At 38.5% G+C, this 14,512-nt stretch overlaps 1 protein-coding gene across 1 annotated transcript; it reads left to right on the top strand.

Annotated features, from left to right (window-relative positions):
* Window positions 1-10,388: 10,388 nt before the first annotated feature.
* On the top strand, window positions 10,389-12,112 carry LOC145116131 (11S globulin seed storage protein G3-like). Its single transcript, XM_079052486.1, has 3 exons — window positions 10,389-10,692; window positions 10,778-11,052; window positions 11,122-12,112. Exons 1-3 carry the CDS (start codon window positions 10,389-10,391, stop codon window positions 12,004-12,006), a joined length of 1,464 nt encoding a protein of 487 aa, XP_078908612.1. The 3' UTR covers window positions 12,007-12,112.
* Window positions 12,113-14,512: the final 2,400 nt, after the last annotated feature.

The raw sequence follows: 14,512 nt of genomic DNA, 5'->3' as shown, positions 1-14,512 counted from the left end.
GTCAATACCTAAATTTTGTAAATTATATAACATATATACATACCCGAATGTGACATCCCCAATTTCACGGCCATAAAAGACCGATTTGTTTATGCTTTATTTGAAAATCAGAGTAGATTTTTAAAGAAATATATTTCGGAATTTGTTCCCAGAAAACATGATAAAGATATTTTCAAAGCATTTCCGAAGAAATGTATTTTGTTTATATTAAAACTTAGGGATGTCATCGTCAATACAGAAACATAAGCATAAACAGACCTTATTTACACTAGTGATTTACATCTCCTTTAATCTCTCAGTGTAATATAGCTTCGTATCGATACCTATGATAAAAATAGACTGAGTCGGTCAGGTTGGGAAACCTGGTGAGTACATAGGGTTTTCAACCCACAATAATATAATTATTATGTTTAATCATCAAACAATTAACCCAATTACCCATCCCCATTATCTTCTTTACTCTTAAGTATCTTCCCTAAGAATCATCTATTCCTCAACATTTATTCCTAAGGATTGACCTAAGGAATAGACATGAAGTTCATCGTCACCAAGATTTATATAATAGGCACTAAATCCATAGTTGCTAGGGTTCATCCAACGGGCACTAAGTCCATAGCTGCCAGGGTTCATCTCATTTATCGACAATATTATTTTAGGGATTCCACCCACAATACATGTCAACGGGTTTCTAGAGTACACCGGGTGAACATATTGTTCACAACACCCATAGGTTGCGAACCTACTAGTGTTCCAATGGACTGTCTAGAATAGTTTGTGGTTGTCAGCCATACTCTGGTGGATAATTGGGCCAACGCTTGGGTCAAGGCTTCTCATCATTTTTCACCTCTCATTCTCATCTTTCATTTCTCATGATCTATATCATCTTTCATCTACCCATCTTTACCCATTGTAATTTATAGGTATAAAATACATATACAGTTTAAATTGAATAAAACATGTACATTTTGTTCATCTAGCATAGATATCATAAACACATATAATATGTACACATAGCATGTAATTTATATTAAATACTTCATATCTATGTGTAAGATGAAAGTAACTATTCACTCACTTGTAGCGTGCTTGATAGAATCTAACTAGAAACAGTCAGTGGTTCGTGATCGCCAGGCTCGGGACGCGGAATGCCTTCACCAAACGAGATAGAGAGGAAAGAAGGTTTGGTGTAAGGAGAGCAAGGGTCGAACTTGTTATTTATAGGCTGCCCAAAACATGTCCACGTCGTGGCGGATGGCTGAATTACTTTGGAGGCCTGCCATCTGCGTTCTAGCTCCGAATGGTGTCCGAATGACATTTCCACGTCGTGACCTTTATGTCAACGTTGAGCAGTCTTAACACATCACTCCCATAGACTTAGCACGTGTTTTTCTAGCCTCGATTAGTTTCCTTGAATAATTCCACTTCGTGAATCTTATGTCCACGTCGTGGAGCATGGCTGATTAGGTTTTCTGCCACGTGTCATGCTCTTAGACTGCTATATCTTCGAAAGGTCATTACTTTTGCATACGAACTCCGTTTTTGACGTTCTTTATATCCACACGTAGGTGGAGACGTACTCTACAACTTTATTTTAGATCGCTAAGGCTAAAAAGTACTTTATCGTAAACTCACATTTTACGATTCCCGGTGTCGTGCTGGTTTTGTCGCTAAACTTCGACAGGTCATAACTTCTTTCTTATAACTCGAGTTTCAGTGTTCTTTATATGTATGGAAACCTTGTGACATATAGTACAACTTAGTTAAGATTATTTATTATAAATAATACTCTATCAAAAAGTCATTTTTTTTACGCTTATCGTCTCTAAATTGACTATCCCGAATTGGCGGGCGTTACAATTATCTCCCCCTTAGGATGATTACGTCCCGAAATCGTCAACAAAACAGGGCTTGCATAATGACTCCATGCATTATATTTTCATCCTAGGTAATAACCGTAACTTCTATGTTCATTCAAATGAGTATCTAACTCTTGGTCTTCTTGATTGCAGGCGGTGCTCAATCTTGCACCCGTTCTCTATCTTGCGTTGGAATTTCAATTGTAACCTTTAAGTTACTAAATCCCTCGTTATCTGTGATTCCTGCTTCTTCTTAAATAGACTTAACCTAAGAGAAGTTCTTTAGTTGATCATTGTGACAGACCGATGGGTCGTGTTCTAATGACCTCTCATCGTATGATGCAACGTTTAGACTCAAGTCTTTCAGAGTAAAATTCTAGAATTGAATATACATTCCTTCATGTTCTAATGTGATATAATCACATTCTAGCATGTAGCCCTTCTAGCTACAAGCTTATTTACTTTAACAGTGATCGCGATACTTCTATTGATCGCTTCGATTATCTTTCACTTCAATCTTCTGGCTTAATTCGGATGCTACATTGAACTTGGTTCTCTGAACCATGTAACATAATTGTCTAAGTCAGACTCGAGTTGATATGACCACTAGGGTCGGAATATCAATCATCTTCTTAGTCATTACCGAAACGATTGTAACGAAATACATGAAATAAACGGAATCAATTACTAGCTCCTTGGTAACCTTGTGACTTTCCCTGATCCAATTCGCAGTTTTCCAAGTCACCATTCAAGAATTTCATATAATCATTTAACACATCAGATAACAAAATCAGGGTTTATATTATTTCTTGAAACGATTACATAGGCGTTCAAGTTCACCCTATACTATGCCTCTAATAGGCTACACCACATGTTACTACGACTACTTCATATCTTGATCTTTGGATATGAAGTCATCTTCCTCGCGTTGTCACCTTCTTTGTCAAGGATTTTCTGAGATGCTTTTTGGCTTTGGAGGGGCATTCGCTCTTGCAGCTTCATTTTTCTTCGGGCAGTCCCTAGATAAATGCCCTTCTTCCCTACATCCGTAACACACTTTTTTTGCAAAATGTACATTCATTGGCGTAATTCCCAGTCCTTCCACATTTGAAGCAAGTCACCTCCCATCCAGAGTGTTTATTTTTGCACTTCTCACACCATTTTCTTTACCTCCTCCTTTGCCAGACTTTGAGATCATGTTGCTCTTGTTGGACCTTGAAGGTCCTTCAAATTTCCTCTTCTTTCCAACTTCAACCTTGTTGGCGGTCCTGTCGTTGATCATTTCTTCAACAGACTTAGCAACCCAGATGGTTGCCTCAAGAATAGGTGCCTGGCATATTGGCACAGTAAGTTCGTCCTTATTTTGTTGAAGTAAACGCCTTGTCTCTTCCATCTGTTGATCCAACATCATCTGCATCATTTCTTGTACTCCTGCCACCGTGATTGGCTCGGGTGCAGCTGCCACTTCTGGTGCACGCTCAATCACTTGTGGCTCAGGCTGCGGGTTACCGTTTCCAAATCCGCTTCGAGTAATCATCATGTCGATCTATACAACAAATTCAGATGTTCGGTGTGCAGTGACGAGAATTTAGATATGGGAATCAGACATATAAGTCTCCTTATCACTCAGAAAAGTTACATGTCAGTTCTAATATCATAATTAAACGTTTAGAAATCTAAACACATAAAATTTTCAGATCCGGTCGGCAATAGACCATGAATCCGATCAAATAATAACATCATAAAGTACATAAGGCTATAACATAAATCATTTAGCACATAAAATCAATTTAGGAATCTAATCCTAAAGTAAGCTAGTGCTCGTGTCAATTCAGGTGTACTCCCTAAAATATAATAGACACACTCCTCACGATCATCACTTATCATTCTAAGTTTAAGTCTAGAAATTTCCTAAAATTCCTAGTTCGTTTAAAGTAATGCTCTGATACCAACTGTGACATCCCCAATTTCACGGTCAGAAAGGACCTATTTGTTTATGCTTTATTTGAAAATCAAAGTATAATTTTAAAGAAATATATTGCGGAATTTGTTCCCAGAAAACATGATAAATATATTATCAAAGCATTTCCGAAGAAATTTATTTTGTTTATATTAAAACTTTGGGATGTCATCGTCAATACAGAAACATAAGCATAAACAGACCTTATTTAAACTAGTGATTTACATCTCCTTTAATCTCTCAGTGTAATGTAGCTTCGTATCGATACCTGTGATAAAATAGACTGAGTGGGTCATGTTGGGAAACCTGGTGAGTACATAAGGTTTTTAACCCACAATAATATAATTATTATGTTTAATAATCAAACAATTAACGCAATTACCCATCCCCATTATCTTCTTTATTCTTAAGTATATTCCTGAAGAATCATTTATTCCTCAACATTTATTCGTAAGGATTGACCTAAGGAATAGGCACGAATTGCATCCTCGCCAAGGTTTATATAACAGGCACTAAATCCATAGTTGTCAGGGTTCATCCAACGGGAACTAAGTCCATGGCTGCCAAGGTTTATCTCATTTATCGACAATATTATTTTAGGGAGTCGACCCACAATACATGTCAATGGGTTTTTAGAGTACACCGGGTGAACATATTGTTCACAACACCTACAGGTTGCGAACCTGCTAGTGTTCCACTCGACTGTCTAGAATAGTCTGTGGTTGTCATCCATACTCTGCTAGATGACTGGGCCAACGCTTGGGTCAAGGCTTCTCATCATTTTTCACCTCTCATTCTCATCTTTCATTTCTAATGATCTATATCATCTTTCATCTACCCATCTTTACCCATTGTAATTTATAGGTATAAAATACATATACAGTTTAAATTGAATAAAACATGTACATTTTGTTCATCTAGCATAGATATCATAAACACATATAATATGCACACATAGCATGTAATTTATATTAAATACTTCATATCTATGTGTAAGATGAAAGTAACTATTCACTCACTTGTAGCGTGCTTGATAAAATCTAACTAGAAACAGTCAGCGGTTCGTGATCGTCGTGCTCGGGACGCGGAACGCCTTCACCAAACAAGAGAGAGGAAAGAAGGTTTGGTGTAAGGAGAGAAAGGGTCGAACTTTTTATTTATAGGCTTCCCAAAACATGTCCACGTCGTGGCCTTATAAGTCCACGTCGTGGCGGATGGCTGAATCACTTCGTAGGCTTGACATCTGCGTTCTAGCTCCAAAACGTATCCGGATAACATTTCCACTTCGTGGCCTTTATGTCCACATCGTGTAGTCTTAACACATCACTCCCATAGACTTAGCACATGTTTTTCTAGCCTCGATTAGTGTCCTTGAATAATTCCACGTCGTGAATCTTATGTCCACATCGTGGAGCATGGCTCATTAGGGTTTCTGCCACGTGTCATGCTCTTAGACTACTATATCTTCGGAAGGTCATAACTTTTGCATACGAACTCCGTTTTTGACGTTATTTATATCCACACGTAGGTGGATAAGTACTCTACAACTTTATTTTAGATCACTAAGGCTAACAAGTACTTTATCGTAAACTCACTCTTTACGATTCCCGGTGTCGTGTCGGTTTTGTCGCGAAACTTCGACAGGTCATAACATCTTCGTTATAACTCGGATTTCAGTGTTCTTTATATGTATGGAAACCTTGTGACATATAGTACAACATAGTTAAGATTATTTATTATAAATAATCTTCTATCAAAAAGTCATTTTTTTGACGCTTATCGTCTCTAAATTGACTAGCCCGAATCTGTAGGGGTTACAATTATCTCCCCCTTAGGATGATTATGTCCCGGAATCGTCAACAAACCAGGGCTTGTATAATGACTCGACGCATTATCTTTTCATCTTAGGTAATAACCGTAAGTTCTGTGTTCCTTCAAATGTGTATCTAACTCTTGGTCTTCTTGATTGCAGGCGGTGCTCAATCTTGCACCCGTTCTCTATCTTGCATTGGACTTTCAAATGTAACCTTTGAGTTACAAAATCCATCTTTATCTGTGATTCCTACTTTTTCTTAAATAGACTTAACATAAGCGAAGTTCTTTACTTGATCATCGTAACTGACGGATGGGTCTTGTTCTAATGACCTCTCATCGTATGATGCAACGTTTAGACTCAGGTATTTCAAAGTCAAATTCTATAATTGAATATACCTTCCTTCATGTTCTAATGTGATATAATCACATTCTAGCATGTAGCCCTTCTAGCTACAAGCTTCTTTACTTTAACGGTGATCGCGATACTTCTATTGATCGTTTCGATTATCTTTCACTTCAATTTTCTGGCTTAAGTCGGATGCTACATCGAACTTGGTTCTCTGAACCACGTAACATACTTGTCTAAGTCGGACTCGATTTGATATGACCACTAGGTTCGGAATATCAATCATCTTCTTAGTCATTACCGGAACGATGGCAACGACATACATGAAATAAACGGAATCAATTACTAGCACCTTGGTAACCTTGTGACTTTCCCTGATCCAAGTGTGAGTCCTGTGCTTCCGGTAGTATAGGCGTCTACTACAATTCACACCTACTCATACTCGTCCCAAGTCTTGTCTCGCACTTTTCCAAGTGACCATTCAAGAATTTGAAATAATCATTTAACACATCAGATAACAAACTCAGGGTTTATATTATTTCTTGAAACGATTACATAGGCGTTCAAGTTCATCCTATACTATGCCTCTAATAGGCTACACCACATGTTACTACGACTACTTCATATCTTGATCTTTGGATATGAAGTCCCCTTCCTCGCGTTGTCACCTTCTTCGCCAAGGATTTTCTGAGATGCTTTTTTGGCTTTGGAGGTGCATTCGCTCTTGCTGCTTCATTTTTCTTCGGGAAGTCCCTAGATAAATGCCCTTCTTCCTTACATCCGTAACACACCTTCTTGCAAAATGTACATTCATTGGCGTAATTCCCAGTCCTTCCACATTTGAAGCAAGTCACCTCCCATCCAGAGTGTTTATTTTTGCACTTCTCACACCATTTTCTTTACCTCCTCCTTTGCCAGACTTTGAGATCATGTTGCTCTTGTTGGACCTTGAAGGTCCTTCAAATTTCCTCTTCTTTCCAACTTCAACCTTGTTGGCGGTCCTGTCGTTGATCATTTCTTCAACAGACTTAGCAACCCAGATGGTTGCCTCAAGAATAGGTGCCTAGCGTATTGGCACAGTAAGTTCATCCTTATTTTGTTGAAGTAAACACCTTGTCTCTTCCATCTACTGATCCAACATCATCTGCATCATTGCTTTTACTCCCGCCATCGTGATTGGCTCGGGTGCAGCTGCTACTTCTGGTGCACGCTCAATCAGTTGTGGCTCACGTTGTGGGTTACCGTTTCCAAATCTGCTTCGAGTACTCATCATGGCAATCTATACACCAAATTCAGACATTTGAAGTGCAGTGACGAGAATTTAGATAGGGGAATCAGACGTATAAATCTTCTTATCACTCCGAAAAGTTACATGTCAGTTCTAATATCGTAATTAAATGTTTAGAAATCTGAACACATAAAATTTTCAGATCCGGTCGGCAGTAGACCATGAATCCGATCAATTAATAGCATCATAAAGCACATAAGGCTATAACATAAATCATTTAACACATAAAATCAATTTAGGCATCTAATCCTAAAGTAAGCTAGTGCTCGTGTCAATTCAGGTGTACTACCTAAAATATAATAGACACACTCCTCATGATCATCACTTAGCATTCTAAGTTTAAGTCTAGAAATTTCATAAAACTCCTAGTTCGCCTAAACTAATGCTCTGATACTAACTGTGACATCTCCAATTTCACCGGTAGAAAAGACCGATTTGAAAATCAGAGTATATTTTTAAAGAAATATATTACGGAATTTGTTCCCAAAAAACATGATAAATATATTATCAAAGCATTTCCGAAGAAATGTATTTTGTTTATATTAAAACTTTGGGATGTCATCATCAATACAGAAACATAAGCATAAACAGACCTTATTTACACTAGTGATTTACATCACCTTTATTCTCTCAGTGTAATATAGCTTCGTATCGATACCTATGATAAAAATAGACTGAGTCGGTCAGGTTGGGAAACCTGGTGAGTACATAGGGTTTTCAACCCACAATAATATAATTATTATGTTTAATAATCAAACAATTAACCCAATTACCCATCCCCATTATCTTCTTTATTCTTAAGTATCTACCCTAAGAATCATCTATTCCTCAACATTTATACCTAAGGATTGACCAGGAATAGGCACGAAGTCCATCGTCGCTAAGGTTTATATAACATGCAATAAATCCATAGTTGCCATGGTTCATCCAACAGGCGCTAAGTCCATAGTTGCAGGGTTTATCTCATTTATCGACAGTATTATTTTAGGAAGTCGACCCACAATACATGTCAATGGGTTTTTCGAGTACACCGGGTGAACATATTGTTCACAACACCTACATGTTGTGAACCTGCTAGTGTTCCACTGGCTTTCTAGAATAGTTTGTAGTTGTAATCCATACTCTGCTAGATGACTGGGCCAACGCTTGGGTCAAGGCTTCTCATAATTTTTCACCTCTCATTCTCATCTTTCATTTCTCATGATCTATATCATATTTCATCTACCCATCTTTACCCATTGTTTTTCTAGCCTCGATTAGTGTCCTTGACTAATTCCACGTCATGAATCTTATGTCCACGTCGTGGAGCATGGCTGATTAGGGTTTCTGCCACGTGTCATGCTCTTAGAGTGCTATATCTTTGGAAGGTCATAACTTTTGCATACAAACTCCGTTTTTGACGTTCTTTTTATCCACGCGTAGGTGGAGACGTACTATACAACTTTATTTTAGATCACTTAGGCTAAAGAGTACTTTATCGTAAACTCGCTTTTTACGATTCCCGGTGTCGTGTCAGTTTTGTCGCTAAACTTCGACAGGTCATAACTTATTCGTTATAACTCGGATTTCAATGTTCTTTATATGTATGGAAACCTTGTGACATATAGTAAAACTTAGTTAAGATTATTTATTCTAAATAATCCTCTATCAAAAATTCATTTTTTTGATGCTTATCGTCTCTAAATTGACTAGTCCGAATCTGCGGGCGTTACACAGAACTTTGAAATCGGGGAACTGTTCAATCATATTGGTGATTATTTCAAAAGTAATATATATACTAGTATTAAGAATCTGAAAACCACAGGGGCTATGGCCTCCGCTGGCCCTTAAGAGCCTCCGCCACGCCACTGGTTGTTAATGTAATGTATTTATGTTTTAAGTCCTACATGGCTTGGTGCTTCTCTACAAATAAAGTATACATCTAAAATTTTTGAAGGTTTGATGTGAAATATATATATATATATATATATATATATATATATATATATATATATTCTTTAACTTTTTTGAAGTAGATACCTGAATAACCGGAACCGGCGGTTTCGGTTTCGGTTTCGGTTCCAACATCTTAAGAACCGCTTTTTCGATTCTGTCAAATTTAGTCGGGTACCCGCCTATGCTAAGCCTTAACTCTGAATTGTCACAAAACAAGATATAACTCTTCATTTCAACGTAAGACTCTGAGTCGGTGCACTCTTAGCTAATATGTCAACAATCACCAAAATCATATCATATCATACCTCTTTTTTGTCTTGGGCAACTTTGTCACAAAATGGATGGTGATGTTGTTCCTATTTTGGTACTTTAACTGATTCTAGATCGTCATAAGGTCGTTGATGCTCAGTTTTGACCAATGAACAAGTCAAACACACGTCAATATAACTTGCAATGTCTACTTTCATTGTCGACCACCAATAAAACAATTTCAAATCCAAATACATCTTACTACTTCCAAGATATATGGACTACCTTATTTATGTGCTTCATCGTTTCATACAAATAGTATCTCCTTACCTCTAATGCATGAACTATTACTGCCAACCAATGGTCATACTTCAACATTGTTTTCGCTGAAGTGTCTAATTAAATAGGAAAAAGGTCACAGAATCTATATTATATGAAATTAAAATGTTAATGTAAATTGTAATTGAAAACCGAAAACTTGAGCATATATAGTTTTGGTTTAGAGCAATTAACTTGCTCTCCAAACCACTGAACGAAAGCCAAACATTGTTTGTTCGTTTTTGTTTTTTTTTTTTTTAATTAAAGAATTTAAACACAAAACAATAATATTTCAAATAAAAATTTAATAATACCTTGGTTATAGTTTTAAATTTTTCGGAGCGTGGATAATCACTTTCTAAAAAGCTATTTTAAACTAAAGAAAATTAAGAAATATTATTTAAATGTATCTAGCTTACTTTGTGAGTGATTGTTCATCACTCTTGCGATGGATCTCCATTCAGTCTCTTGTACACATGTATACTCTCTTACTTCCATGTGTTCTTCTTTCCATGCCAATCATCTCTTACATGTCACTCCCTCCTTCACCTTCTTCCTCCATAAAAACCTACCTCTTGCTCTCAGTTCGCCACACACCCTCCATTCGCCACACCTTCATCAATGGCGTCCAAAGCTTCTTTGATTCTCTCATTCCTCCTACTATTCTCCACCTGCCTCGCCCGCCACCAGCAACAACAGCAGAAGCAGCAGCAGCTGCCGCAAAACCAGTGCCAGATTGGAAGAATCGATGCTCTTGAGCCGTACGATAGGATCCAAGCCGAAGCTGGAGTCACTGAGTTCTGGAACGCCGATGAGAAGCAGTTCCAGTGTGCCGGCGTTGAGTTTCTCCGACACCGGATTCAACCTGGTGGACTTCTCTTGCCATCCTACGTCAACGCCCCTCTCTTGTCCTTCATCGAAAAAGGTGTTTTATTTTTCCTTTCCAGACTTTGAATTACTTCAAGAATAGGAATTCATGGGTTGTTGACTCGTTCATCTGATCTGTACAGGTAGAGGTGTTCATGGGGTTATATTGCCGGGATGTCCAGAAACCTATGAATATTCTCAGGAACAACAGTTTTCCGGTCAGAGCGAACGCAGAGGACAGAAGTTTGAAGGGTTACAAGATCGCCACCAGAAAGTACGGAACTTGAACCAGGGAGATGTTGTTGCCATTCCCGCCGGAACAGCTCACTGGATTTATAACGACGGCGAGACAGAACTTGTTGCTGTAGTCTTCTTCGACACTCAGAACAGCGCTAACCAGCTTGATCAAAACCACAGGGTAGATAAATTACGTTACATCAAAACTATTAATTACCAATTTTAGAACTAACTAAATTAAATGTTTCAGAGATTCTTCCTCGCCGGGAATCCTCAAGGTCAAAGCGAACAACAACAAGGTCAGAGACAACCACGCAGACAACAAGGTCAGAGCCAGCAGGAGCAGCCCTACCGCAATGCTGGCAATATCTTCAACGGTTTCGATGTGGAGTTCTTAGCAGAAGCATTCAACGTTGACAGGGAGACTGCTGAGAAGCTTCAAGGACAAAGAGACCAAAGAGGTCACATCGTTAACGTCGAACAAGATCTTCAAATCATCAGGCCACCGCAAACCAGACAACAGCAAGAACGAGAACAACAGGGTGGACGTCAAGGTGGACGGAGCAACGGTTTTGAAGAAACCATTTGCAGCTTGAAGCTAAGCGAGAACATCGATAACCCCACCCACGCCGACTTCGTAAACCCACAAGCCGGCAGGATTTCAAACCTCAACAGCTTCAAATTCCCCGTTCTCCGGCAACTTCAACTCAGCGCCGAGAGAGGCGAACTCCACCCGAATGCAATTCAGGCACCACACTGGACATTAAACGCCCACAGTCTTGTGTACATCACCGACGGAAACTTGAGGATACAGATCGTGAACAACGCAGGGGAGTCAGTTTTCGACGATGAGCTCAGGGAAGGACAGGTGGTGGTGATCCCACAAAACTTTGCAGTGATCAAGAGAGCCGGTCAACAAGGATCGAGGTGGATTTCTTTCAAGACCAATGACAACGCTATGATAGCTAATCTTGCTGGTCGTGTATCGGCCATCAGGAGCATGCCGGTGGATGTGGTGGCGAATGCGTATCAGTTGTCAAGAAACGACGCTCAGAAGCTGAAGTTCAGCCAGCAGGAGTCGCTTTTGCTTAGCCCCAGCTCTTATTCTAGGAGCCAGGGGAGGGCTTCGGCTTAAGTGAAAGTCTCTGCACTGACTTTAGGGTTTGAATAATTAATAAAGGATGTAACAAGAGTTGTATAATAGTGCAAGAGTAATAAGACCTTAAAACCTTTCAAATTTTGCTTATCTTTGCATGATCTTAATTTTAATGGCAAGTCGCAAATTGCATCTATTTTCATATTTCAAAATGCAATTTTTTTATTTGATTATAAATTACTAGTATAAATCATAAACTGCTAATTCAATAATATGCTCTCCACAAAATAAATCAAAACACTTGATTTAAGGTGATTATAAATTGCATCTATTTTCATATTTTTTGAAAGTGTATTAATTTTGTATGTTTTTTTTTTCCAACGGCCAGAGCTTCAACCTTTGATTTGGGGCCGAAAATATAATATGTATAAAAATTGGTGACCAGGGAGGGTCATAGCCAAAATTTTATATTTTTGAGCCTAATATATAAACTTAAAGTATAAGATTTCTATATTTGATTTGAAATTTAATTAAAAAAGAAAAGATTAAATCCATTGAACCACTGAATGATCATGCAACTCTCTTCCATGTTATCACTCACACTTCATTAAACTTCTATTCAATCATAGTCATCATCTATTTAACTCTTATTAAAACCCCATTTTGGATTGTAACATCCATAAAATTCATGTAAATTTAAAACTTTTTCAAACATCCAAAAATCATTAGTTATTAGAAAATGTTTTCAAAATAGTTTCATATCAGAGAATCCCAGAAATCAAAGTCATAAAATGTGAGGAGGTGCACGATCAAGCCTTCGCCTTTCCACGATCATCCGAAGTACCTGAAACAAGATCAATAACTGTAAGCCCGAAGCTTAGTGAGTTCCCCCAAAATACCAACGACATACAATTCAGAACAATATCATAATAAACAGCATGCATATAGAGTCTTCAGTATGACTGGACCGCCCTCACCGGGCCTTCAGTCTATCTGACCCACTCTCAGAACCTTCAGCATGTCTGGTCCGCCCTACCGGGCCTTCAGCCTGTCTGAACCGTTCTCCGGGCCTTCGGCCTGACTGGTACTCCCCGATGGGCCTTCAGTCTATCCGGGCCACCCTTGGTCTGTTGGCCTAGAGCACGAAGCAGGACCGCCTCAACCCACCCGCAATCACACAATCAACACATAAATATCATACGCTAGCTAGCATGTACAGACAGTCATCCAGATCTACAAATCACTAATCATATCATCATCTTATATATCATGATATCGATCTAACAGATCACTAAACATAGCATCATCCTATAACCAGGATACAATCCAAAAGGGTTGGCCTTGGTGCCTTAGACCCTGTTGAGATAGTGAGAAGAACTCGCCTCACAATGTCGACCTGTACTGAAATCTCCGACTACTGACTCACCGAGAATCACAAACTCCTGGAGCTTCTAGAGGACAAGATAATCTCAGATCTTCAAGGTTGCCTTCTTTCTCCAACACCTTGATGCAACTTCTTCTTCTTCAACTACTCAAAACACACACTTTTAGCTCATACACTCAAGAGAGAGGTTAGGGTTTGGGGAAAACGGCTCAAGACTATGGAGACTCAAATGGTAGAGGGTTATGAGCTCATAAGGACACTTATATACCACCCAAACACTAACTATTAGGGTTTCCACCTGACATAAGTACGCCCAGCGTACTAGGGTGCGCCTAGTACGCTCAGCGTACCCTTATGTATGCGCAACGTACTCCTCCTGATCCAAAATTACAATATTAACCATTAGGGCATCTCATGGCTACACCCTTCCATCCCCAAGGACTAAAATGACAAAATAATAACAAATGGGTGGATTCGGAAATACCTGCAAATTCCGGGATGTTACATGGATGCTCTTATTTCTAACTAAAAAATAAGGGGGGCCACGACCCCTCGTCCTCATAAAGCTCCGCCCATGTAGGTCACCTCAAACTAGGATTCAAAAACATTTCATACTACATGTGATATATATGATCATCGATATGAGCCATCTATCTTGATGGTGGTTAATTTCTTATGTCCTTTAATTAGGTTTACAATTCAAGACTATTTACAAGTAAATCCTAAGTGTCCTACAAACTTTGGAATGTGGAATATGTAGGAAGCAACCCTTTTTCTTCTTTAACCGCAAACAAGAAAATAGAGGAAGAGGAGAAACTGCTCTTGAACTTCAAAAACAAAAAACCACTGGAAAACGTTAAATTGTATCTCCTACTTATACTGAAAAACTTAAAAATGAAACAACCCAATGAAATTTATCTATACTAAAATATAGCAACGGAGCAGGTAATCATATGATTAATGAAAGTGAAAAGTTTCATGAACTTGACCGGTCTATCCAGGTTCACGTGACGTTTGGGGATGGATTGAAGGTTTGTATAGAAGGTAAGGGTTGGGGTGAAAAATGTGTCATGTTGTGTTGTGTCATGTTCGTTTAAAGTTGAAGCTTAAAAGCTTCAAGATGGTTTGATTCTAACCATACCCGTTTATTTATCGTGTTGT

This window comes from Lactuca virosa, chromosome 5 (assembly GCF_052849685.1).
Source record: "Lactuca virosa cultivar CGN04683 chromosome 5, Lactuca_virosa_CGN04683_v6, whole genome shotgun sequence".
Lineage (NCBI taxonomy): Eukaryota > Viridiplantae > Streptophyta > Magnoliopsida > Asterales > Asteraceae > Lactuca > Lactuca virosa.
Note: the sequence above shows the minus strand (reverse complement) of the source record. Positions and strands in the feature narration are given on the sequence as shown.

What these genes read in the sequence shown, in the direction of transcription:
- LOC145116131 (XM_079052486.1), top strand. Translation starts at nt 10,389, where the DNA reads ATGGCGTCCAAAGCTTCTTTGATTCTCTCATTCCTCCTACTATTCTCC. An exon ending in CTTGTCCTTCATCGAAAAAG is followed by an intron (nt 10,693 to 10,777) that starts GTGTTTTATTTT and finishes TGATCTGTACAG; the next exon opens with GTAGAGGTGTTCATGGGGTT. An exon ending in AGCTTGATCAAAACCACAGG is followed by an intron (nt 11,053 to 11,121) that starts GTAGATAAATTA and finishes TAAATGTTTCAG; the next exon opens with AGATTCTTCCTCGCCGGGAA.